Below are 26,584 nucleotides of genomic sequence, written 5' to 3' on the forward strand. Positions count from 1 at the left end.
ATATATATATATATATATATTGTGAAAGTATTAATTAATATGGTCACGGATAATGTATTATAACAAAGTTTCAAACTTCCCCTGGGGGCTCCTTTTTGGTTGAGGACATGTGCATGTATTTTTGAAACTTGGGTATACAAATTCAAAGTGTGCTTTTACCCATTTTTAAAATCTTTTTAAAACTGGTTTTTAATTGGCGAAAGTTGAAAATTTTACCTTAACTACAAGGTATTTTTAAAATTTTAATTTTGATAATTAATAAACATTTTATGCGGCAGAATATTAATAGTTAAATAACTTTTAAGTTTACTAAAATTTGTTTTACCTTTAAGCAGAAGTTTTAAAATAAAACTTTTCTCTTTCGATCTCATAATCTCTTTTCAACTTTCTCTTGTAATATAAATAAAAATTATGCTACGGTTATCGAACATTTAGTAAAGATAATTATATGATTTATTTATTTGGTTTCTATAATATTTTTTTGGACCCAAACAAGAGCACGAGTCAGGCCGGGGCCGGCACAGCGCACGCGGTCAAAGCACCCGGTTTATTTTATTTTATTTTAATTTTTTTATATTATTTAGAAGTTCTAATCCGTATCCCATATATTTGAAGTAAGATTTTTGCCTTGAATATATATATTGGAGGAGATTGCATGAGTTCAACCTTTAACTTGGGTATACCTGAGAGCAAAACTCTAATCCCTATCATCTATTTCTTCTGTTTCTCGTCATTGATCTTTTGCACTGATTTTCACCAAGCTTCCTAATATTTTGCTGGATTTTCTAAAGTTTGTTGGGTTCATCTTACACCACCTTAAAAACATGTCGACCGGGTGGAACGTGAAGGTTGTATCGCCGAAAGTAATTATTGAAAAATCTCGCACGTGGAGGGCAATTTTACTTTTAGGACAGTGTTCTACACGTCTTGATCCACAGGCTTTTTCTAATCATTTTTTCTACAGTATTTATTATTTATTTTTTAAAATTTTTTTTCTCAAATTAAAATTAAACTTCCGGTTGCTTTTAAAGAATGTTTTTCTAAAAAATCGGAAAGATTTTCGAACAATCTACAGATCTGAAAACAGAGGAACACGTTACTTTTTTCTTTCTTTCAACATATATTCCTTATTTGATATTAAGTAACGTGGCCTTATTAACCACTTTTAGTATAAATGCAAAGAGTTTAATAATTAGCATCTGAAATTTCAACTTCAAAACTTAATTACTTCACATTTTTATGCTGCGCACATTTCTCTTTTTTCTTTGAAAGAAACCTCTTGATTTGATGTGTTGGTTTCCGCGCATCATACTTTTATTACCTGATATCGAGAAATTTAATAGTATAAGAGTTACAGAAAAGACTTTCTTATCCACCGGCCTTCTTTGACATCAAATTGTCACATGTGCTCTTACTTTCGTCTTTCAATTAAAAATTACATATAAAAAAAAAAAGAAAGAAAAATAATATAGACGTGAGAAGGTCTCCAATGTGTACCTTTATTTATATAATAATATAGTGATAACATTTATGTATTTTATTTTTAATCTTTTTTCATATAAAAAAAGTAAAAGTCGTGACCACACCAACTACAATCCTATCTAATCTCTTGTTCACATACACGCTATTTTCACGAATCTGCGTGACTCCCTCCTAAATAGGGACAGGGACCACTAAAAAAAAAATATAGGAGTGAAAATGTATGGAGAAACCCCTTAATTATAGGCCGTTATGAAAAAAGTCTTTTCATTATTTTTTTCGGCAAAGATACTTTTAAATTTATAACTTTTTTAAAATAAATAAATTTATTACATCAAGAGTCGTTAAATTTGATGAGATTTTCAATTTGACTAAGTATAAAAATCTACAGAAAAAAATTAGAAGTTAAGGAGGGTGTGTTTTTCTCATTAGAGCCTTTTATGACTTGGTCTTTGTGTGAGCCCTCTCATTCCACACATGCTTTTTATCTCTTTGATCAATGTAATGTAATTATTACGTGGCTTTTGACAAGTGGAGCAATTAAAAAATGACACATTAAAAAAGAAGGGGGGAGAGGATGACACATTTAATTATGAGGGTGACGAATCTAAGTATAGATGTGTCACGAGTTTGATCATTATTTTATTGTTTTTTTTTTCTTTCAATAGTTCTAAGTTGTTCATAATTGGTACTTGATCACATCCAAAGATGAAAAATCAATAAGAGACGTAAATCCTGTTTTATCAAAGCAAGAAAGAAGAAGAGGTAGTACTTTGACTTTGGATAAAGTGAGCACTCAAAATAGTGGAGTTTTGGCCTTGTAGCTTGAGCTTGTTTACCTAATACTTTGAATTTTTTGTTTATTGTTTTTTTTGTTCCTATCACATGTAGCTTGTGTTGAAAATGGCACCATTAATGTCGGAATATTATGATATTATTACTCCTTGCTTTTATTTTTAGCTATATAAATGATTTTTATGATTGAAAAGTATAACCTCTAATTTAGAGTTTTGTCAAAAAATTTGACATTGAATGTTTGAATTTATGTAATTGTAGTTTGGCTAACAATAAAGGTTAGGGAGAGTAAAATTATTAGTGCTATCATAAATTAGCTTAACATCAGAGAGATTCATCATCCATTCATAAACTAGATATATTGAATTTGATCAGATCTTTTCAGTATTTCTACGATGGATGACGAAATTGATATTTCTATTCCTTATAAAATTAATTTATGATCAAACCACAAATTCGCCAATCCAAATGTTCTCTCAAGAGCGACACCACTAATGAGAAAAATTACTTCATTAAACAACACATGATTCGGAGACAAATCAAAAGTAATTCCATTTTCTACAGGAGAGAGAGAGAGAGAGAGAGTAATATTTCTTTTTAATGCCCATCACCTCCTCCTCGTGCAGAAACAAAAGTAAACTACGCCATAAGAATTGTATGATTCGTGGTGTTTCGTCATTAGAGGGGGGAAACATAGAGCAACTACTCAACAAATAGATTGATGAAGAGAAATTCCACAAATCAACTCATAAGAAAAGAAATAATCTTCAAATTAATCATAATCAAACGCAGTTTCAGTTGAATTTCATAAAAGAGAAGGGAAAAACGAAAAGAGGAACAAAATTAGTACATACATCATACATATAAGTGATTATTAATCTCTGTCTTTCTACATACCAGCTAATAATAGCTTCTCGAAAATTTGTAAACCCTAGAATCATCAGCTACAGCAATCAAATTACTTCCAAAAGGGGGATACAAAAGCCTGAAAGAGTACTATAAAGATTACATATATATATATATATATTCCTATGAAGGATGCATGATAGCATAGAAGGTGGTGGTCGTATGATCATTTGCTCGCCGCAGGCTCGCCAACAAATTCCTATTGCGTACCCTCGGAACTCAAGCTTAGGCTCGGCCTCGGGANAAGGATGCATGATAGCATAGAAGGTGGTGGTCGTATGATCATTTGCTCGCCGCAGGCTCGCCAACAAATTCCTATTGCGTACCCTCGGAACTCAACCTGCGGCCCCAGCCCGAGCCAAGACTCGCTCTCCTCTTTCTTGGTCGGAGCGGCCGCCAATGGCGAGGCAGTTACTTGGTACGGCGCCTTCGCGTTGAGCCTAAAATATCGAAGATTCGAGTGATTAGTTCCATACACATACAAATCGTCATCTAGCGGAGAAGCAAAATTTTCCCCATCATTTACACAGGATCAAAACATCAACGGCCAAAACATAGCTTGATCGAAGATCAGATCCACATTAAGCAAGTAAACATGACAGAATCTGAAACTGAAAACCTACCGATCCTTTCTCTTCTCAAGGAATCGATGAAGCGACGCCTTCCTCACCAAGGGCAGGTCTGCAATTAAATTTTGATTCAATCATCATGGTCCATCAATTTTATCACAACAAATACGGCAATTAATTACCAAATCAATTACCAGAAAGATTGGGTTGGGCCGGCTTTGGGGCATTATTGGCCTGCACAGCGAGTGACGAAGTAGCAGGCGAAGGCGCAACCGTCGGAGTTTGAATGGAGAGACCATTCTTAGGATCGACAGTCGCGAAAGCCGAAGAAGGGGGCCGCGCATAACCAAATTTTTCGGTGTCAGTATTGTTACTTCCTTTAGTAGCTAGCTGCATTAAATCCTGCGCCTTCTCCGCGGGGAAATTGTCGAACACTAGCACCTTCCCGGCGTAAAAGATCGTCAACTGGCCCCTTTCGGCCTCCTCCCTGAGAGCGGATCAAAATGCATCCAAAATTTCAATTGAACCGCCATTTTCTATTAAATTTAACTATTTTTGAACGCTTTTAAGCGCATGATTAAGATTTTTTTTAACAAATTCGCAAAAATCAATTTTGACAGAGTCTCCATTAGAAAGATGAAGGAAACACTTGGTTTCCGTACAATTGTACCTTTTCTGATTCATGAAATGAGTACAATAATCGTTGCAATTATTGTAAAAAAGTTGGTTTTTTCCCCCTTCTGATGACTAAGTACGGTAGTTCCATATATATATATAAACAAGATTTCATTGTACTCGAAATCAAACTAATGCTATTTCACTTGTACTAGAACGTAACAGCAAGATTCGTAGGGTACTATGATGTAAAAAAGGAAAAAAAATTAGGGTTCCCTAGACGTACCTCGCGTCGTCGCGGAGCCCGGATCCGGCGCGCTGGGGGAAGAGCTCCATGGCGTTTCCCGCGGAGACGTCGCCGTTCCCCTCCTTCGTTTCCCCTCCCTCGTCGCTCCCGAACACCTCCACCCCGGGCAACAAGCTCATCGTCGTCGGCGTCCGATTCGCCTCCCCCGCCCCTGTAATAACCACCGCAAATTCCGATCAAAATCGTTTTCGATTTGGGTTCAGATCCGTAGATCCGGCGCAGAATCGTTACAACTGAGCAAAAAATTCTGAAAATTTCGACCTAGATCTCAAAATCACCGGCCAAAATTGGGGAATTGGAGGGGAATCGAAATTTAAAAGGGGGAAAAAGGAGCCACCTTTAGGGTTCTCGAGGGGGCGACGAGCCAATCCGAGGCCGAGATCGGCGATGCTCCCCTTCTCCTTGATATACTGGCTGAGGAGGCTACAGGTGACGGCGAAATTGGACTTCTCCGTCCCCGATCTCAGCATCCTCCGCCCCATCTCCGCCATGTCTCCACCTCCGAAGCCTCCCTCTGATCGAAACCCTAATCGCTCTATCTCTCTCTCTCTCTGTGGGAACTCGATCGTCCTCTTCGCCTCCCCCTTTTTCTCTTGGTTTATATTAATAAGGTCGCTATTGGGGGGGGGGATGGGTTTTGAGCACGTGATTGTGGAGGAAACGGAGAAAAGAAGGGGAGCGGGGAAAAAGATGGAATATTTATTAATTAAATTAAATAGTTTTATTTTTTATTATTTTTTTGGGGGTTAAAAAATAAAATAAAATAATGGAGGCACGAGGGCCAACCTTGGTGGACGAGGTGGGCAAAACTTAATAAATAAAGAACGTGGATTACGTAATCGCCCAACTGGTGTTATGTGGACCCTCTTATGTACCCCAAAATGGAGAGAAATTTTTTTTACTTTTTAATTTTTAAAACAGTTATTTTTATTATAAGAAAAAGAAAAAAAAAAAGATAATTATCTGTATACCTCCCAAAACTTCAAAAATATACCTCTCACATGTTTCTCAGTTATTCCAAAATACTCTTTTATAGTTATCACTCATTAAGTTAACTTGAGTTAAACGTGAGCTAAACATCTATTAGAGTTAAAAAAAAATTAAAATGTCTCTTTTGTCTTTAATTTAAGGGCAAATAAGAAATGTTGGTGATGATAGAAGGGTATATTTGAAAAGACCAAAAATCAAAATACTTTTTGTGCTCATAAGAAATGTTGGTGATGGTAGAAGAATAAATTTTAAAGGGCAAAATGATAATTTTATACAGATAACAGCTATTTCATTAATAAAGATTAACTCTAGAGATATATTTGAAATAGGTTGAAACGTAAAAATGATATTTTTAATATTAACCTTTTAAGAGAGGAAAATAAAAAATTCTGAAACTTTTCACGAGTATATAAGTAATTGTCCCCAAATAAAAATGTACGAAACCTACTGAACTTTCGTTTTCTGCAAGCAGACGTCTCAATTTTGGCGATTCGATTCCTTAAACTTTATAGCTCGGCGGGAAGATAATACAAAAGTAAATTATTATAATTATTAATATTACTTTAAATTAAAATTTTAATTTTGAATGCAAATTCAAATATCAAATATCAAAATAAAAAAAATTAAAGTTTGAAATCAAAATCTACAAAATTTAAGTTTGAAATCAAAATTTAGATTCAATTTAAAATTTTGAATTCAACTTATAATTCAAAATTCTAATTACTAATTAGTTCAAAATTTTAATTTTAAGATTAATTCTGGATTTAAATTTAAAATTTAAAATTTTTATATTTGGGGACTAAAGTGAAAAATTTGCAAATTTTAGGGACCAATCTTATAAATTTTTAATCATTTTTTTTTAAAAAAAATCTTCTATTTTAATGAATTATCGATCGAACCGGTAGAGCAAAAAAAAAAATAGGTTATTTATATTTTGAAGTCGCTCAACATTATAAACAATGTAAATACTAATTTCGATTGAAGAGATGAATATATTAAACTAAGGACTAATTATTATCAACATTAAAAGTTCAAGCACCTCTTTATAGAAGAGCTAAAATTAAGCAATTCTTTGTACATGTCAATTGCCAAGGTAGGAATCTGAAAGAAAAAAATTTCACTAATAGACTTTTTTATATGTTAAAAATAATTTTTTAAAATTATATTTTGAAACATCAATAATAATAAAAAATAAAAGGTTTTGAAAATAGAGGCAAACAATATAATTAAAAGTGATTTTTATTTTGTACGGTTGCAGATTCAATTTCCAATTAATTCCGTAGTCAAGATTTTAAATTTCTCGTCAAATTCAAACTCACACGGTATTCTCCGTAGCGAATTCAAAACTTTGAATTCTGTATCAAAAAAATTATTAAAAAAAGAAATCGAATTTGAATGTTTCTAACCCGAAGAGCACGTAACACTTATGTTTTTGCACCCCACCAACATAAACGTGCTCCCATAAAAGAGGAATAATTTGTACCATCAACATGATTCGCGAGTCCTCCACCCAAAAAAGGAAAAAAGAAAAAAGAAAAAAGAAAATCATACATCACATCATTAATTATTAATTAATAATCACATACACGAGGAGCATGGTCCAAAATTGAAAGCTGTACGTAGCTGCACATATATATACATACATGTAACATGAATATCCGTGGGACCATGTAACTCACCATTTTCACATGAAGATCACATAATGTGTTACATTGTGGTACCCAAAAAAGAAGTAAAATTACATATAACATAGTTTGTAACTTTATAGTTGATGTTAATGAATGAATGCTATTTGTCTATCACATAGCGGGGGACGCTCGTGCTAAATATAATAATAATCTTCTTAAGAGAGGATGGACTGGTAACACGACCTGTGTTCTGTGCATGACGAAAGAAAAAACTGTTGACCATTTATTTACTCGGTGTGTGTTTTTCAAATTTCAAATGGCAACGGCTTTGGAGAATATACAGTTAAGTGATTTGGGTACGTGATGCCGTGTCTTTGGTCTGGTATAGATGGATGAGCAGGAAAGGCTCGCAATCGTCAAACTTTGGGCCAATTGGTTTAATGGTCTGTTGGTGGGTCATTTGGGAGACCAGAAACAGTCCGATTTTCAAAACGATCAAGTCAGACCCTTTTCTTGGAATCCGTAAGATTAAACAACTTATGATTCAATGGGTGGAATTTCCTTTAGGAGATTAACTGCTTACAAATCAATGTATGGATTTTTTTTTTTTTGCCCCGTTCGTGGCCTGTCCTGCCTCACCCCTGTAACTTAATTCATTTCTCCAATGAGTGAAACGGATAGCATGCAACCTTTTCCTCAAAAAAAAAAAAAAACAATATTAAAGGCTTCGGGTTCAATATTAGATGGACCACACTATATTTGTTGAAAATGTTCGCTATAAACTAAAATCTTATTTGAATGTATGAATATCTCATTTGATATATATTTTTATGTTAAAAACAATATGTATTACATGCCTGTTTGTTCCACAGAATTCAAATTTTTACTCAAAAACAACTTTTTAGAAAATCTAGTCTTATAAGAGAATTCTTGTCGTGTAGGAGTGTCTTTGTTTGGTATATATCTTAGAATACTCAAAATATATTATTTTTGTATTTGGTTGAACGCAAAATTTATCCGACTATATCAATAACATTACCAGAGAATCTATTTCTATGGAGAATACTATAGGAGCAATTTCTCACATATTCCTGAAAAGTTATCGACTTTCTAATTTACCTCATCTTAGAAGGTTAATATTGAAAATGTCTTTTTTACATTTTAACCTATTTCAGATATACTTTTAGAATTAAATTCTGTTAATAAACGGTTAGAATAGCTGTTATATGTATAAAATTACTATTTTACGCTTTCAAATATACCCTTCCACCATCAGCAACTTTTCTTATTTGCCCTCAAATTAGTGGCACAAAAAGTATTTTGATTTTTTATCTTTTCAAATATATCCTTCTACTATCACCAACATTTTTTATTTACCAAGTTAAGGGTAAAAGAGATATTTTAATTTTTTTAAACTCTAGTAGATATTTAACTCACATTTAACACACATGTTAACTTAACGGGTGATAACTACAGGGATATTTGAAAAGATAAAAAATCAAATTAAATATTTCTAAATTTAGTGAATTTATAAATTTTTCTGTCTCTTATACTCAATTTAAAATTTGGATAGATATAAAATATAGAAAAGAGTATTTTAGTCTTTAGTGCAAGTAGCGAAGGGCTGATAATTGATAACCAAGAAGCTTAGTTGCTTCTCATTTTTTATTAAGTTTACATTTTTTTTAAAAAATAAACCAAGCTATTAGCATTAAAATATATATATATATATATATAGAACTTATATAAGTTATGGAGTATTTTGAATGCATTATTTATATTTACCGGCTCAAATAACATACTTCATNGAATTTAGTCATGCAAATTGACTGTGCTTAACATGATATAGCTTCCTATAAGCTGTAAATATAAATTTTATTAAAATATTAAAATTTATTTTTATTATCTACCCGCTGCATCGCGCGGTTCTCTACACTAGTATATATATAGAGAGAGAAAGAGAGAGAGAGTTGAGCTAGGATACTTTTAGAAGCATCATCCATTTCGTGCTTCTAAGTTTCTAACCCTTAGATCCATTCCTTAATTACTAATATCCCTTGGATCAAACACTATTTCACCTACCACCACCTACCACCATCATCTCAACCCTACATCTCTCCATCCAAGAGCTAAAAACTCTAAAGCACCACTCATTTGGTGCTTTTGTGAGTATTCTAGCTCCTCTCTCTCTCTCTCTCTCTATATATATATATATATATATATATATATGCTAGGGCTACTATACTCTTATGAGTATAGACCCCCTTCTACTCATAAATTTTTAACCGTTGATTGGTGGGATATGTGGTTAGGATGATAGTGGTCCCCCACTTAGAATGATAGTGGTCCCCTAGGGTTGAGTAAGTAATTGGTTGAATAGTATGATCTAACGGGTGAAAATGATCAATGGAATAAATCTAAGGACCGAAAACTTATGAGTATAAGGAAACCAATACTCATAAAAGTATAGTAACCGGACTATATATATATACTTTTTTGAGACCCGAATAATTCTATATATGAAATATAATAAGACTAAACTCTTAACCTGACTTAATTATTTTGAGTGGTAACAAGTCTCAAGAGGTTAAAAGAGTTAAACGTGCTAGGACGAGAGTAGTCATAGAATGAGTGACCCTCTAGCAAGTTGGGGCGACACACTTTTGATGGATTGTATATTCTACACTTCATTCATCCAATAGATAGGGTGTGCTTTCACTAGTCACTTGATATGACCAGCTAGTGGTTAAGATCACACGCATTGGATGGATGGAATTTCACTTGTAAAAATATGAAATAACAAATATATTCCTACGAAACTTAAGTTATCAGATTTATTCTTTCAAAAATATTCTGGTTTGCAAATATTTCTAAGCCGGTTTGCAAATATTTCTCTCGAAAAGTTCTGATTCATTCATATATGTCCCTACTGTTCGGTTCGCCGTTAATTTTTTAATGATGAATGCGTAAAATAACTATTTTATCCTTATAAATTTATCTCTACAAAAAAAAGTTATCTTTTATTTCTCTCTCTCTCTCTCTCTCTCTCTCTCCGCGTCTTTGCCGCGGCATTTGCAAGTGTACCTCATTTTTCCCGTGATCGAGGACTTCGTTTTCAACCTCGCCCACGCATTAGGTTTTGTCATCGTCATGATTAAAGAGGAGAGGATGAGAAAGATGACGGAACTCATCACTGTAAAAATTATACATACATAAGGGCTAAAAGAGTCATTTTATCTACTAGCTAACTGTGGTCAGTTTTTTTAATTTACAGTTATCTAAATTTTGATAACAGAATAATATATTTGCAGACGGAAAAATTTTTGAAAACATAAATTTGATAACTTAAGTTTCGTAGGAATATATTGACTATTCGCTATTTTGAAGCCACATATATTTATTCCTTATTATTATTATTATTATTATTATTACTAGTCCATCCAAACAACACGCAACTATTAGGAACTTTCTCCTCCTCCATTTCTCTCTCTCTCTTTCTCTCTCTCTCTCTCTCTATTTGTTATGTTTTGTTATGCGTTCCCTTTCTCAATTTGTTATTTTTGTTTATTAAGAAGAAGATGGGGACTTCTCCTTGCTTTTCTCGCACGTGTCTGCACAATTTGCAAGGGTGTGGAGGAAGTTTCTGCGACGTGTTCGCGTGAACCAAGCATCTGCTGAAGCGTAACATCATATCAAATAAATAATAATTCAGTCAATTATATATTTTTTTTAAAAATATAATAAAATTATAGTTTTAAAAATTATGATTGGATAGATAAATTTCTCAGGAGAATAATTTAATTGATTGAAACCATCATATCACGAATTGCTACATCTAACATCGTTTGCATTGGGAGATTTAAAAAGTACCTTGTATTGTTCTCTTATATATAGAGTATGTTTTCTGTGCTTTCGAAAGTATGAAATTTTTGTACTTATAAGTTATTTTCGATAATAGGACATCTGATTTGATGATCGACTTAATAATTTATACTATTGCAATTATCTATAAACCAAATTTTATAATTTTTCGATATCATTTACCAAGTAACCAAAAGGTCTCGAAAACATTATTTTAACGGTCGATGTTACATGTTTTTAAGTTCAACGGTGTAGAATAATCTAAATTATATAAAACTTTAATAAAAAATTCTACTTAATATCAATAGCGAGATTAAAACTTCAGATTTAAAATTTGTCTTCTATTACTAGTTTTTATGAGATTTTTATTTTTAGCCATTTATTTTGAAATTATTTATTTACTAGGCAAATAAAGTTAAAAATTATAAATTTTAATTTTTAGATAATTTCAGTAGTATAGACCATATCTAACGGAAACAGAAATTTTCGTACTTTCGAAAGTACAGGAGCCTAGCCCCTTGTACACATATATCTACACACACGAAAGTCCGAGGGCTGAAATTACAATACTACCCTTCTTTTGGAACAGGGACACGTTAGTTTCGTACAAGCTTATTAGAGATTTGGAATCGTCCAATTGTTTCCAACTGGGGCACGTTTCGTGGCGCATGCAAGTGGAAAAAAAAAAAATGCTTTGACTTAAAAAAAAAATTAAAAGAGTTTTTTTATATATTTTTTATAGCATTATTTTTATATTATTATTTATGAGTTAGTAAATACGTATTAATACAATATTTTTTTTAAAAAAATATTGATATTAACACATCAACAATAAATTTTTAAAATTACGGATATTAATAGATTAACAATATACATAAATTAATATGACTGAGGTCGCGGAGAATCCAAAGCATTTCCCAAAAATCAAAATATTTTAATTTTATACTGAACTTTTTAAAATGTTTTAAACTCTTTACCAGACTTTGTATTTTCTAATAGTTTCAAAATATGTTAATAAACGATGGCTAATATTGGATAAGATTAACAATGGTTTGTTAAATATAATCATCATTTTTTTTTCATAGCAAAATTACAGTTTTTTTAATTTGTTTAAAATAGAATTTTGTATTCAAAAATTACAGGAGCACAATACTTGCAATTCTTTTAATCAGAACATTTAGTTGGCAAAATTAAAATAAAAAACTTTTTAAAAAATTTGTTTCGCTTTCAACTTTTTTTTATTTTTTATTTTTTAAATTAGTTGTATCCCTTGACCAGGTCCACATACAGTGTACAGTGTAAGCTAACCAGCAATTTTGACCGCGTGCCTATTTGGGCCTTCTCGTGAAAATGTAATAAGAGATGTTTAAAACCAAAGTTGGGCCTAAAAAAAGCCCAGCCCAAGATTCGGCCCACCAATATCTTTTTTTTTTTTACTCTAAATTTTTTTATTTATTTATTTTTTGTTTTTGTTTTTTGGTTTAAGTGACCAGTTTCTGTGTTTAGCATTAAAAAAATGGCATTGTACCTCCATGGGGATGGGGCACTTGTTTAAATTCAATTTGGACCTGGGAACGTGTAAGTCATGCATAAAACATGGAAAATAATATGTTGTGTTTTATCATATAATATTGGATTATTATAATAACAGTAGTGTGGCATCGACAAGTTGCTCCTGCATTTGTCTACGTGACATAAAATAAATAAAAATAAATATAAAAAAAGGCTGGTACTGCGTTGTAAAGTTTGTCTCCTCATTGTGCTCTTTTACCTAATCTCAATTGCTTAAAAATATAGTTTAACAATGCAATTTTTTTTTCTTTTTCGTCCCTTTCGAGGTCTATATTGTCTCATCCATGTAGCTTCATTAATCTTTTCATTGAATGAAGCGGATAGTATATTATCTTTTTTTCAAAAAAAAAAAAAAATTATCGATGGACCTTTACGAGTAAAAAAGGTAAAAGAAAGTTATAGACGTAATTAATCTGAAATTTACTCAACTATGAAATGAGTACCCAAGCTTAAAAAAGTTTTGATTTTAGTGATCCCATTTTCATTCCCATTTAGCATTTGCTTCACATACTTGTGTGTATAAAAAAAAAAAAAAAAATTATCCTGCTTGTGCGTATAGAAAAAGATTAAAAATCGATTTCTCGCCACAGAATTTGTTGGATGTTTTCTTAGTACGAAAAAACCCCCAAAAAATTACGACTTACTAAAAAGTTTTCGATTCATTGTCACGGGTTAGTTTTAACTCCAACTAAGAGTTTGTTAGATTTTTTTTTAACACAAAAACCAAAAAAAGAAAAAAAAAAATCTAGGAGCAAAGCTAGCACACACTCAAGTATTTTTCCGATTTTAACGGATTTAATGCCCCATCCTTCCTGCTATGTGGGTTGATCGGAGAAAAAAAAAACTTTTTTTTGAGAAAAAAAAAACAAAAAACATTTGCTTCAACTAATATTATAACTAACCATAACCATTTCTATCCCTGTACACAAACTAAGCAATTATGATCAACATCTTTATTCCTGCATATGTAACGTACTACTCCTAAAGCAATCGAAAAAAGATCCCACCAGTATACCCTAAGCTCTAATAACAACTAAAAATGGATCAAAAAGAATCAAGTACCTAAACCAACTAGTTCCTATGTTTTTCAGAAGTAATCTTCGGTGTGAGAAGCATTTTCGAACACTCCGAGCTTCACCAGATTACCTTTCTTGTCATAGAGGTCGAGGCTCTCGCAGGGCTGAGGATGAATTGGCAGAACCCCGCGGCCCTCGATGTACGAACACTGGAACGGCTTCTTGCCTTTGTATTTGATATGCGTGTTGACGTTGCGGAAGCTCACTCCCTTTACGGGGATCAGCTCGCTGCCTTTGAGCCGGACGGCCATGCGCACGTCCTTGCCGTAGAGACCGTCGAACGATATGTTCTCTATGATGGGGACGGCTGAGTAGTCGAAGCCGTCAGGGTGCTCGGGGTAGTCGGTGATGATGAGGACACCGACGAGGGAGTTGGTGATTGTTATGTTGCGGTACGTGATGTTGCGGATGTAGCCGCCCCGCCCGGGGGCGGTCTTGATTCTCACCCCGCGCCTCGAGTCCCAGACAAGGATGTTTTCGAGCGTTATGTTCGAGATCCCGCCCGACATCTCACTGCCGATCGAGACTCCAGCACTGCAGCACATAGGGGGGATGTCAGGGTTATGTTGTGGTTTGCCAAGCAAATTGAAATGTAAAACCATGGTGTTTGTCATTGCTTCTTTTCTCCTCCAAGAAGCAACAGCTATGCATTTGGCAAATACGAAAGTCTGAAACTTTTTCTCAGTGTTGGAAACCGACAATAAGCTTCCCTTCCACAAAAACCAAAGCTTTGATTTAAAGCCTGAAACCTCATTTTAGCTTCTCAGCCGCTGTAAATGGAAGTTCTTAGCTCATCAAGAAGATTAAGCATGTAAGAATGTATTGAAGAGAGTGCTCACCTCACAGTAGTTCGAAGAACAACATCCCGGATTATTATGTTTTTTGATGGTTTTCCATATTGTATTCCGTACTGGTCCCAGCCGCTCTTTATAGCTATTCCATCATCGCCTACGGTGATATAACAGTTCTCGATAATCATACCATCGCAAGAATCTGCATTGTGCCATTGGCCAAGAGGTTTTAAAACCAAGGAAACAGGCGAAAGAAAAAAAAAAGGGGGAAAGATGGAGGTTCCAAAGACAGCAAAAAAGTAGACCATTTGCCATTCAATTGTGCTTCTTCTCAAAATTTTATAATAAAGTAACAAAAGTAAAATACACTAAAGGGGACTTCAAATAAAAGAAAAGGGCACTTCAATTAAAATAAAAAAAGCTTACTGCAATTTTTTTAAAAAAAGCTTACTGTACGCACATAAGTTTCATCACTTATCTGATCGAGACAAAAGAACAAGCAAAAGTTGTCTTCAGAGAAACTTGCAATGGACTGAAAACAAAAGATTTGAAGAAAAATTTAGACTTTGCATAACTGCTGCAATTCAGCAACACCAAGTTCCCATGTTCTTCTTCTCTTCTTCTTGTTCTTCTTCTTGGAAGAAGTTTGGATTCTAGAGTGAGTACAGTATATGTAAATGACAACCTAAGTTCACCTGCTACCACTAGCACTAAAATAAATAACCAAGAATTACAATGCAAACATTTATGGGCAACTTCCAAGCTCTTTAAGAAGTATCCCAGTAAACTAGAGTTGCAAGACACTCATAACTCTCAAAAAATAAATGGAACCATAAGTGCAAGATATAGATGCCTCCTTACCTGGATCGATACCATCTGTATTTGGTGCTTTACTAACTGGAGCCAATATTGTGACATTAGAAATAGTAACATTTTTGCAGTCATAAGGGTGGAGCGTCCAGAAAGGAGAATTTCGTAGGGTAATATTAGAAATTACTATGTCTCTGGACCACATTAACTGCACAAGGGGTCCTCTCGTGTGCTTGAGGCGTTTTTCTGAGAATGCGGTCCACCATGCTTGACCCTGTCCATCTATGGTACCATTTTCTCCTGCAGAGAAGCAAAGCATTGAGCAATGCAAGAATTGTAATTCATCTTAACAAATTGTTTACCATGCTCACCAACAGTCTGAACCTAATCTTCTCCTAACTAATAGCAGTTTGCAAATTCTTATGATACGACAGAAAGAGCAGAAATTTAATACTTATTCATTGATCTGTTGAATTGAAATATGCTGAAACTAGATTATCATGCAACCATAGGGTATTTATCTGGATCAAAGAGTCATGGTCCACAGTGAACCTTCCGGGAAATGTTTATGTCAAACATTATAAGACTTTCTTAAAATATTACACTATCTAAGAGGCAGCTCAACAAATACTTGAGAGATTACAAAAAAAAAAAAAAACTTGTAGAGATAGCCTTCTCTGGGAAAGCAATGCAAGGCATTAAAAAGATGATGGATAGTGCAGCAATTTGGAGTTGAAAATTAACATACTGAATGAGGAAAAATGTACCAAAGAGCAGTATGTTACAATCTCGAAAACAAATAAATATCAAGCTGACATCTCATTCTACATGTTGCTAGCAAGGTTTAAAGTGCCGTGGCATGGGGGCGTGCCGTTACGTCCCTGGCACGGTACGGCACGGGCACGCTTGCGTGCCGACACGTGGCACGCTTGCGTGCCGACAGATACGCACGACCTCCTGCTGGCACGCTTTGGCACGAACTTATTTTAGTTTTTTTGGTTCCAGTAAACTCTTATAATATTATTTTGAAAGATTTAAACAAAATAATATGAATATTTATTATGTACATCTTACTATACTCATCAAATAACATGCATGAAAGCTTTTTGTAAGTAAAATACAGCTATACCTGATATAGAATAGAAATTAAAATATAATAATAAAATTCACAGTACAATAATTATTTAAATTTACATCTTTACATAGAGATGACTGCTTAATTTCACATAGATCGTCGCGCTGGATCATATGTCATATTGTTATCTGCGGATACAAGATTTATTTGACAATATTGATACAAGTATTGCTGGCATTGGAGAAATTCATATATTCCCAATATTACATCTATATTTTTATTTTTTTGTTCTTATTAAAAATAATCTATCAAAATTTTTATGAGAAATCGATTTTTGTTTTTTTGATTCATCCGAAAGTTTCGTGCAACAAATTTTGATAAAATTTTTAAGAAAAAATGGATGTCAGTGGTGGAAGCGAGGACTCGGCCGACATAATGGATCAGATAAATAATAAGTTAAATTATAAGTTTTTAATTTAATTAAAGAAAAACAAAAAAAAAGCCAAAAGGCAAAAAAAGAAAAAAAAGAGTTGACAAAAAGCATCACGATGTCAAAAAAATAAATAAAAGTGAAAAAATACAATATAGATGCCTGGGGGGTGTATCCCAGAGAACAAAAAAAAAAAAGCCCAACAAGTCAAAAAAAAAAACCCGGCGGCACGCCGGTACTGCCGGCGCACGCTGGTGCGTGCGCTTTGTCTCCAGCGCACGCACCAGTGTGCCGCCGGCAACGCGAGGGGGTGCGATACCCCCCTGTAACCGTTCCTCAACCAAAAAGGGCACGGTACGGCACGGGGCGTGCCGTACGGCACGCCCCGGCACTTAAAACCTTGGTTGCTAGTCTACATGCTAAGAATTAATAGTAATTGCTACCGAACAGTGTAATACTGATAACTTTTGACAACTTTTCATCTATATTGTGCTTTGTTTACTTAACCACATGAAGCAAAACCAATTATAAGGGCATGAACACTACAGAGAAGAAAAATCTCTCTCTGATCAGCTAACCTGTAATGACCACATTCTGTAGATATTGACCATGAATCAGACTTCCATATCTAGCACCACTAAGTTCCCTCCCTTGTCCATATGATGGCAGTGGAGGCATCAAAGGCCACAGATCCTTATCCTGACAAATTGCACAGTACAAAAACCATTACAGATGAGTTAAATTCAATTTCCATTAGTAGAAGATAATGTGCATTAAAAACAATTAGTGAATCGATAAATGAAAATATGTTACAGTAAGAGTAGCATGTACAGATTAAAGTATTTTACAGATATATTGCTACAGTAAAAAATCTATTAGTATAGCAAATTATCAATAAACTAGATCACACTCTTCTTATAAAGAAATTAATATAAAAAAGAGGTAGCCTGGAAGAGGCAAAAAAGGTAAAGCTTTTCAATTTCTCCTTGCAAAGTTTACAAACTAACTGCTTTATGCCAACAAACACATCTGTGTAGGATAAAACGACCGCTTAACTAGAATCCGCTAGGCCTCTTTTGGAATTTTAAATCAGAAGCTCAAGCATTCCCAGTATTATTAGTCCGTGCTAATATAAATTGCAGTAACAAAAACATTCCCAGTATTATTAGTCTGTGCTAATATAAATTGCGGTAGCAAAAATATCTATTTATTACTGATGTGTCAGTCGAAATCCCTACCATCTCATCTTTACTTTCAATCACCATAAATCGCAGCCTTTTTCAGATTCAAAATTACAATTTTCTTTTTTTTTTTTCTTTTACATGGCTGGAATGAAAGAACAGAACGAGATGAAGTGGGGCAGTTCGAATCTGACATGGCGGACCTGGTCTACACCCTTATCTCTCTATTTCTCTCTCTCTGTTACAACCTCTTCTCCCTCCAAATTAGTCCCCATTCCTAGTCCAGGTACTGTTCCTATTCTCACTCTTCCTCACCCACCTCTCCTTTACATGACACCAATTGATTACTCATATATCAAGACCAGTTGAATGCAGTAAACAATGAAGCATAAATCAAAAACTTTAAAACTTTAAAGAGATTCCTCACCGTAACTCCCTTTATCACCGCGCCTTCCGTGAGGTAGAGCGTCATGTGGCTAGTGAGGTTGAAGGGCGCCGTGAGCCACACTCCAGGCTCCACGACGAGCTTCCCCCCTCCAACCCTCTCGATCTCCCTCACCGCTCTCTCAAACGCGTCGGTGTTCAGCGCGGCGTCGTCCCCAACGCCGCCGAACTCCGAGAGGTAGAACACCTTCCGATCGGGCGGCGGCGGCGACGTCGTCACTTTATCCATCTCGACGGTGTCGTCGAGATAGCGTCCGGCGGCGCCGAGATCGCGGCCGATGTTGCCGAGATCGTTGGCTACGAAGCCGAGATCGAGGCCGTCCCCGCCGTCGCGGTCGAAGGCGCCCCACTTCTTCAGGAGAAGGTTCCCGAAGAACAACCAGGTGAAGCCGGTGACGAGGACGAAGTACGAGAATCTCCAGCACCCGCGCCGCCGATGGTGGTGGGGCTTCGCCGCGGCGGCGGCGACGGCGGCGGCTGCGGCGGAGGGATGGTGCATCGGCGGCATTGTTGGCGTTCGCGATTCGATCGGAGAAGAGGACGGAAGCGAGGGATCGGTCGGTGGGGTTTAGGGTTTCTTCTTCGGGACGCGGCGAGGGATTCGTGTCGCCATTAACGAAAGGAATGGGTTTCGGGAGAATCGAGAGGAGTATATGGGGGTAGAAATTAGGGTTTTGCGGGGGGAACGCTAGCGCGCTCTCGTCGAGATAGAGCGGGAGCGGGAGTTTGCTAGAGAAGCGGAGAGGATATATGTTGGGAGTTTGAAAAATATTAAAATTTACGGATTTTATTTTTTTATTATTTATTTTTTAAACCAAAGCATTTTTCCACAGGGACACGTGGCGCCGCAACAACGTAAAGGCAATTATTATTTATTTTATTATTATTATTATTATTTTTAACCTCTCTGGAGAACAGAAACCACTGTGTGGACCCACTAGCTGACGTGGTGGATCCGGTCCAGGGATCTCTCGTCGAAGAGTTCCTCACCACCTCAGTATCGCCATTTCGTCGAACACGTAGCGCTCACTCTCTCTCTCTTCGCCGAGAAGATGATGGGATCCATGGGGACCCGCCGCCTCATTTCCCGCCTCGTTTCCCGCCAACGCTTTCCGCCACCGCCGCGGCCTTTTCGCGCCCTCTCCGCGGGCGCCACCACTCTCCCGCCGCCGCCTCCGGCCCCCTCCGGCGATCCTCCGCCGCGGTCGGGGGAGGCGCCGCCGCAGGATGACGGCGCGAAGCCCCACCGGAGGACGACCGGAGGTCGAGCTCGGCGCGGAGTCGCGGGAGACTACGAGGAGGAGCAAACCCTAGTTCTCCGCGCGGCGCTGCCCCACGTCGTAGGACTCTAAATTTGCCATTTCGAATCCTTTTCTACGGATTTTTTTTTTTTTTTGGGTTGATTATGGCGTTTTGATGAGGGTTTTGGTGTTCGGAAATTTTTGGTGGTGCGTAGGTGAGGTTGGGATGGAGCGAATCGGCGATGATCGCAGGGGCGAGGGATGTGGGGGTTTCGCCATCGATCGTTGGAACTTTTCCGCGTAAAGAGGCGGCGCTTGTGGAGGTGATAAAGTTCTCTCCTTTGTAGCTTATTAAGGTTTCTTCCTAATGTGAAGCTTAAAGGGATTTGTGTTTGTTGCTTAAGTTGAACTCCTACTATTTCTTCCTAATGTGAAGCTTAAAGGGATTTGTGTTTGTTGCTTAAGATGAACTCCTACTACTATTGCAACCTTAGTGTTCACCATGTACACTTCATTCCCTACTCTTGAATCTCATAATTGTTAAGGGGCATTCTCTAAATGAACTCAATATTACATTGCAACCTATACTTGGGTTGAGATTTGATGCTGACTCTGATCAGTTTCTTCAGGTTGATGATGCATAAACTCTTAGAAAGTCCCTCAATTGGCTAACTACTGCTGAAAAAACTTGAGCTAATGTTGAGCACTTTCATATCTGTTATTATCGGTGTTCTCTCAAATTTAAGATCTGATTATTTAGCTGGTGAAAGAAAATATAATTGAAGGCATGAATGCATTAAACAGAACCTTTCTAGATCCGGCTACATGTGCATTTAACAAGGTCCTATGTTTATTTTGGGCTTTTTCCTTCTTTTTTAAGCTTTTGTTTGCACTTCTAGCAACTGGACAACAATTAAATCCAAAAAAGAAAGAAAAAGCCAAATACTACTATAATAATGGCGAATATGAACTCGATCCAATAGTATCTATTTATGGGCTATATGTTCCATACTTTATCTACAACTAGGCATTTTACGAGGAAAAAAGAGCATTTTGATGGATGGAGACATGCAATTTGATAGAATTCATTTTCGAACAATGCAAGAAGCAATTCTTAAAGCCGACACTTTGTGGATGGGACTTGAGGGATTTTACTTGCTACTGCTTGTTTTTTAATTTTGTAAACTGAAAAACTATAACCATGCCAGGAGGCACTTCTCAAGCTCATACAATTTATTTTCGATGTTTATGTATTTTCCAATTGATTCGGCCGTATTTTCCTTTCTAGTTTTTTTATGGATTACTGCCTTGAGAGACTTGTCGGCCGTATCGATTCAGAAGAGGGAGACAAATTGAAGGACCTGATACTTAGTGACCGGCTCTCGAAACTTATCCGAATGAGGTTGGAGATGCAAGTTCCTTATGCATCAAAGTGGCCTCAGGCACTGAGCATCCAGGTGATAGAGTTATTTTCGTTGTTTTCACCTTCTAATAAGAAGATCAAGATTATAAATTATTTCGGTCAATTATGAACTTAGTCTTTAAAGTTTGACCTAGTTTTGCGATTCAGTTACAACAAGTTGTTCGTGAAGTTTCACTCTGATTTCACTTTCATCCTCAAGAGTTCTGATTTTAACACTGAAATTTGACCTCTATTTCAATTTCGTCCCTAAAACCTTCATTTTATACGACCGACTGAAGATACCTGATCAATTTCGCCCCAAAATTTGACCTCCATTTCATATGACAGCCTTAACATACTTAATTGTTGTGCAGAACAAACTTTAGGGACTAAACAATTATAATAAAAATGATCTAGGTGAGACTGAAATTCGGATCAAACTTTGGGGACAAACTTTGTAATTGAACCTTTCGACCTTCTGATTGTGCTATTTGTTGATCGATAGTCACAACCGATGAACCTCCCGACCAGAATGAAGCAGCGAGGAGTGCTGGTTGATGAAATTTGGCATGCTGCTGGGGACGCAGGATTGGATATCGACTGGTACGTGAAGCGAACCGTACTTGGGGGCATATACTCGACATCCGAGGTCTACATGGTCACTGATAATTCTCCAGGTTTAGCTTCTTGCTCTTGCTTTACAAACCCCCCATTATCTTTCCTCGCAAGATTTGTGAGCTAGCTCACATTTTTTTTTTTTTTTTTCCAGAAGAAACTCAATTTAATACCGAATGAGGGAAAAACATTCTTTCGTTATCTTTGAGATAAAAGGAAATCCCCATAGTTAGATTCTGTAAAAATATACTTACTATTTTTGCTACTGTCTTTGTTGTTTTAATGTTACGGAACCTGTGATTTCGAGCAGAGCTCGGCGATACATGGACGTTCGTGGACCGCCGCATCAAAGATGCTCTTGACCTTGAAAAGACCGTTCAGGAGGTACTTACCCTTCAGATATCACTTCCTCCGTCGAATTTCTGACCATTTGGCGTTAAATGTCTAATAAATTACATGGCGATCCTTCTTCAGGCTGCAAATTTAGCCGAGGCAGTCGGAGCCGGGGTGGGCAGCTCAATGCAGGGGTTCCTTAAGAGAGCTTTTCAAGGATGAAGTTGTATGAGAAAGTGCTCATCCTCTTAAACTAAGAAACTGCTCTTGCTTGTGCTTTCCACTGTGGTGTTGATGTAAGTAACTCTCTCTGCTTTAGGTGGTCAATAAAGCAATTGCAGTTGTTTGCTGCTGCAATGTTGTAAATGTACAGCAACTTCTTTTTCGAAAACAAAGAGAATGAGTGACTTGCAGTTGTTTTCAGCATTTTTGTCTGCATTCCTCTTCTCATGATTTCAGGGCGTGTTTGGTTCCCAGAAAAAGTTCCAAAAAATATTTTTCTGACCGTAAAAGTATTTTCTATCTGATTGTTCCGAGGAAAATTCTTGAAAAGCCTTCTTTAGATTTATGACAAAGTCTTCTTTTCGATCTTCAAATGTTCTACCATGAAAATAATATTTTTCATAAAATAATTTTTTTGAAAATAATTTTCTACAATTTTTTAAGGAACCAAACATCAAAGCAATTTCTGGAACATTCTTTTTGGGAAGAATTATTGTGATAAATTTTTTTGCCCAAAATTTTGCTTTCCTTTTCCAGTTATTTTACCACTTGATTCTGGTATATCAAATTACTAATTTTGAGTATAAAAGAATAACAAAAAGGAAAAAAAGGAAACATGGTTAATGGAGAATGACCTGGACGAAGTTAAAAATTTTCTAATTATGGGGAAAGTGGATGTATTAATAATGATAACAATTTCAATCATAACAAAGAAAAAAGGGAAACTAACTAGGCCAGGTCCAATGAATTTAATCTTTAACAAATTTAAGGCACTACAAAGATGTATATATGATATGATATTAAAGCGGCAAAAACAACGGAGTAAAAATCGTAGCTTTACAACCTTCAATATATAAAATAAAATCGCTCCTTGGTTTCTTCTTCTTCTTCGTCGTTCCCAAGAGAGAGAGAGAGAGAGAGAGAGAGAGAGAGAGAGAGAGGAGAATGAAGAGCACCATTAATGGCGATCTTAGCTCGCTTCTTGCTGGCGCTGAGAGGGATTACCTCGTAAGGAGCAATGGTAATAAGGTATGAACCCAACCTCACAAAATAGTTTCTCTTCCATTTTGTGTAGCGTAATTTAATTTCTGTAGAACAATTTCAAAGTTTAACCAATGAATTCGCAGTTCACTGTAATTGCACGGTTTGAAGCATAGCACTTTATTTTTGCTCCAGTTTTTAACCCCTGTAGTATTTTATCTTTCTCAGGTTTGTAAAAAAGGTAGTGTTTTGTTATCATTTTCAACAACAAATCGTTACACAAAGTTAAAACCGAAACTATAGTAAATTGTGAATTTGTTTGTAATGTATAAGATGAAGAGAACTATGATACATTAGGAATCAGCTTAACACTAAATTTGAGCAACCGTTTACAGAAAAAAAAAACACTATTCTTTTCATAATTTCTCATATTGATTTCGGTTGCTGCAGGTCAAGATTAGCAATCTCGATGCAAGCACCGTTGGTCTCTACTTCTCGTCCAAGGGGTGCGGTCCTTGCCGGCGCTTCACTCCGAAGCTCGTCGAAGCGTACAACGAGCTCTCCTCTCGAGGAGACAGCTTCGAAATCGTCTTCGTCCCGTGCGACCGTGCCGAGGATGCATTCGACGAGTACTTCTCGAAGATGCCGTGGCTCGCCGTTCCTTTCTCCGATTCGAGCTCCCGCGAACGCCTCGGAGACCTATTCAAGGTTGTGAACATTCCCAACCTCACTATAATCGACCGGAGTGGAAACGTCGTTTTCGAGAAGGGTGTCCAATTCGTGGGGGAGTATGGGGCCGATGTGTATCCTTTCACGCCGGAGAAGGTACTCAAGTTGGAGGAGGAAAAGGAGGCTGCAAAAAGAGAGCAAACTCTTCGAAGCTTATTGGTTTCGCCTACTCGCGACTATGTAGTTTCTAACAATGGAGACAAGGTATGTATAAATTGCTCCAAGGATCTCCATTTAAGCCATCTGAACAAGTGTTTATATTTCAGGTCCCTGTATCTGAGCTCGAAGGTAAAGTTGTGGGTTTATATTTCACCGTTAGTCATCGCAGTTCGGACGACGATTTCACTCCAGTGCTGAACCAACTATATGAAAAGCTCAAGGAAATCGGAGAGAACTTTGAAGTAGTACTAATATCACTTGAGGAAGAGGAGTCAACTTACAATGAGAGCTTCGCGAAAATGCCGTGGCTTGCGGTACCTTTCAAGGACAAGATCTGCGACAGGCTCTTCCACTACTTTGAGCTTCAGGCGATTCCTACTTTAGTAATAGTTGGTGCCGATGGAAAGACTTTGAATAATAACGTGGCTGAAATTGTTGAAGGGTACGGGACAGAGGCGTTGCAGTGGTTTCCATTTTCTCCGGAGAAAATGGAAATTGTCGCAGAGAAGGCGAGGGAGAAAGCGGAGAAGCAGACTTTGGAGTCGATTCTTGTTCATGGGGAACTAGATCATGTCGTTAGAAATGGCGACACCAAGGTATGAACTTGATACAATAATCTCATTCCTATCTACTTTAGCTTGATGATGTTATTTGTTCATTATTTCTTATTTGACTAGCTGGATGGAGCAACTTAATCTTTTACACCATTGTTTATGTTAATACTTGATCGGTTTAGGGCTCAAATTTCCATGGATTACATGAAAGATTTAATTTTTCATTTTTCGACGACTTAAATCTTTAAGCAATTCATGTCACACACCCCATTTGCTTTGAATTTCTAATACAAAGGTGAAATTCAACTGTGAAAGATATCTTTTATCTGAATTTTCTTAGGTCCCAGTTGCAGAACTCATCGGGAAGAACATCCTGCTCTACTTCTCAGCACAATGGTGCCGTCGGTGCCGCGCTTTCCTACCGAAACTAGTGGAGGAATACCACAAGATCAAGGAAAAGGATGACGCCTTCGAAGTTATTTTCATCTCCTACGACGAGGATCAGAACTCTTACAATGATTTCTTCTCTAGCATGCCGTGGTTGGCGCTCCCCTTCAAGGATGAGAGAGTGGATTCTTTGTCGCGCATCTTCAAGATCCGCAGCATCCCGTCCCTCATTGCGATTGGCGCAACCGGGCGAACCATCACCGACAATGCAAAGGAACTCTTAACGATCTACGGAGCTGACGCATACCCGTTCACCGCAGAGAGGATTAAGGAGTTGGAAGAGGAAAAGAAAAATGATGAGGAGCAAAAGGCAAAGGAGGGGTTTGTGTGTGATGGGGGTGTTTGTCGCAGGGCTTAGAAATTGTGTTTAATTTTTCTTCTTAAGTATTGTTTTAAGACATTAAAATGAAGGGTGAGTGTGTGACCAAATAAAGGATGTCTTTGTTTATATGAATTAGCATTTGGTTTTGTTGAACTCTTAAACTGTATTAGAATTTATTCTATACTAGTTTGAATTAGAATTGGTTGTTGATTGATGTAATTTAAATATTATTTTTCTTTCTCTTTCATGCTCTACATGTCTAAGGTGTTATTGCTTGTTCTTTGTATGTGTTCTAATAATCTTTAAGAATTATCGACCGTCCCTGAAGTAAGTGGCAAAGGACTCGGTGGTTGATACCTGAGGTTCCAAGTTCGAATCCTAAATGATTCATATTTTCAGCAAAGTATATTTTTAAATGAAATAAACGAATCGGGTAGCATGCTATCTATCTCTCAAAAAAAAAAAAAAAAAGAATTTTCATCATATGTTTTCGAACTTTTGCAATCCAAAATCGAATCGATTCAGCGAAGTATTCTATTTTATGAAACTAGAAAGGCCATGGAAACAAAATCAAAAGGAAAATAAAAAAGTTTTAAGTTCTGTTTTTAATTCAATTCTAAATGTGTTTTTTCAGCCTTATTAGTCCTAGGATTCTAATGCTTTTATATTATAAATGAGGACCAATACTGCCAAAAAACTATTCAATAATATATAACACATGAATACAAGACAACATTGTACCATGCACCAATAACATTGTGTCTCATAAAATGGATATGCTTTGTGGCATATACTCTGAAACAAGAAGGAAATAAATAAATAAAAATCTAGAATAAACCCACCAAATCCTTTTTTATTTAATACCCAATTTGGAAATAGACCCAAATCTTTTAATCTCTGTCAAATCCCCCTTAAATCTCTCTTTTGCCCTTTCCTAAAAATAAACCATGAAAAAGCCCCATAAAAAACACCACCCTGTGACATTTGTGGGAATCTCTGTGGTAACTCAAAGAAGATCCCATGGAATCTTCCCCTTCTCCCCACCAACTT

The 26,584-nt window shown here is 36.3% G+C and overlaps 4 protein-coding genes across 6 annotated transcripts; 2 read left to right on the forward strand and 2 right to left on the reverse strand.

The window, feature by feature from the left end:
• Positions 3,097-5,334, reverse strand: LOC109720855 (protein TIFY 10a-like). Its single transcript, XM_020248208.1, has 6 exons — positions 5,009-5,334; positions 4,651-4,822; positions 3,944-4,236; positions 3,804-3,861; positions 3,520-3,620; positions 3,097-3,423 (listed from the first exon to the last, which is right to left on the reverse strand). Exons 1-6 carry the CDS (start codon positions 5,160-5,162, stop codon positions 3,380-3,382), a joined length of 822 nt encoding a protein of 273 aa, XP_020103797.1. The 5' UTR covers positions 5,163-5,334; the 3' UTR covers positions 3,097-3,379.
• Positions 13,603-19,276, reverse strand: LOC109713207 (probable polygalacturonase). The gene is made up of 5 exons (XM_020237206.1): positions 18,513-19,276; positions 17,483-17,603; positions 15,451-15,699; positions 14,638-14,791; positions 13,603-14,332 (listed from the first exon to the last, which is right to left on the reverse strand). The coding sequence occupies exons 1-5, from the start codon at positions 19,035-19,037 to the stop codon at positions 13,810-13,812; spliced, it is 1,572 nt and encodes a 523-aa protein (XP_020092795.1). The 5' UTR covers positions 19,038-19,276; the 3' UTR covers positions 13,603-13,809.
• On the forward strand, positions 19,507-22,543 carry LOC109713232 (ubiquinone biosynthesis protein COQ9, mitochondrial-like). Of its 2 annotated transcripts, none has more exons than XM_020237234.1 (6): positions 19,507-19,869; positions 19,986-20,101; positions 21,059-21,227; positions 21,678-21,849; positions 22,098-22,171; positions 22,262-22,543. In XM_020237234.1, the coding sequence occupies exons 1-6, from the start codon at positions 19,582-19,584 to the stop codon at positions 22,340-22,342; spliced, it is 900 nt and encodes a 299-aa protein (XP_020092823.1). In that variant the 5' UTR covers positions 19,507-19,581; the 3' UTR covers positions 22,343-22,543. The 2 variants fall into 2 exon arrangements, with proteins under 2 accessions (XP_020092823.1, XP_020092820.1); XM_020237231.1 differs by having other exon boundaries at positions 19,522-19,869; positions 19,986-20,093.
• Positions 22,327-25,730, forward strand: LOC109713216 (probable nucleoredoxin 1-2). 2 transcript variants are annotated; one of them, XM_020237217.1, is made up of 5 exons: positions 22,327-22,416; positions 23,246-23,371; positions 23,774-24,256; positions 24,319-24,807; positions 25,106-25,730. In XM_020237217.1, the coding sequence occupies exons 2-5, from the start codon at positions 23,288-23,290 to the stop codon at positions 25,568-25,570; spliced, it is 1,521 nt and encodes a 506-aa protein (XP_020092806.1). In that variant the 5' UTR covers positions 22,327-22,416; positions 23,246-23,287; the 3' UTR covers positions 25,571-25,730. The 2 variants fall into 2 exon arrangements, with proteins under 2 accessions (XP_020092806.1, XP_020092812.1); XM_020237223.1 differs by lacking the exon at positions 22,327-22,416 and having other exon boundaries at positions 22,762-23,371; positions 25,113-25,347.

This window comes from Ananas comosus, linkage group 1, assembly GCF_001540865.1.
Source record: "Ananas comosus cultivar F153 linkage group 1, ASM154086v1, whole genome shotgun sequence".
NCBI classification, from domain to species: domain Eukaryota; kingdom Viridiplantae; phylum Streptophyta; class Magnoliopsida; order Poales; family Bromeliaceae; genus Ananas; species Ananas comosus.

Bases quoted from the DNA above. Each gene is read 5' to 3' on its own strand.
- LOC109720855 (XM_020248208.1), bottom strand. From the start codon at position 5,162: ATGGCGGAGATGGGGCGGAGGATGCTGAGATCGGGGACGGAGAAGTCC. The intron at 3,862-3,943 runs GTAATTGATTTG...ATTTAATTGCAG, and splicing joins GGCCCAACCCAATCTTTCTG to ACCTGCCCTTGGTGAGGAAG. The intron at 3,621-3,803 runs GTAGGTTTTCAG...TCGATATTTTAG, and splicing joins CTTGAGAAGAGAAAGGATCG to GCTCAACGCGAAGGCGCCGT.
- LOC109713232 (XM_020237234.1), top strand. From the start codon at position 19,582: ATGATGGGATCCATGGGGACCCGCCGCCTCATTTCCCGCCTCGTTTCC. The intron at 20,102-21,058 runs GTTCTCTCCTTT...TTTCCTTTCTAG, and splicing joins GCGCTTGTGGAGGTGATAAA to TTTTTTTATGGATTACTGCC. The intron at 21,228-21,677 runs GTGATAGAGTTA...GTTGATCGATAG, and splicing joins CTCAGGCACTGAGCATCCAG to TCACAACCGATGAACCTCCC.
- LOC109713207 (XM_020237206.1), bottom strand. From the start codon at position 19,037: ATGCCGCCGATGCACCATCCCTCCGCCGCAGCCGCCGCCGTCGCCGCC. The intron at 17,604-18,512 runs GTGAGGAATCTC...GCAATTTGTCAG, and splicing joins CGGTGATAAAGGGAGTTACG to GATAAGGATCTGTGGCCTTT. The intron at 14,333-14,637 runs GTGAGCACTCTC...TATGTGCTGCAG, and splicing joins GTTCTTCGAACTACTGTGAG to TGCTGGAGTCTCGATCGGCA.
- LOC109713216 (XM_020237217.1), top strand. From the start codon at position 23,288: ATGAAGAGCACCATTAATGGCGATCTTAGCTCGCTTCTTGCTGGCGCT. The intron at 24,257-24,318 runs GTATGTATAAAT...TTTATATTTCAG, and splicing joins TTTCTAACAATGGAGACAAG to GTCCCTGTATCTGAGCTCGA. The intron at 24,808-25,105 runs GTATGAACTTGA...GAATTTTCTTAG, and splicing joins TTAGAAATGGCGACACCAAG to GTCCCAGTTGCAGAACTCAT.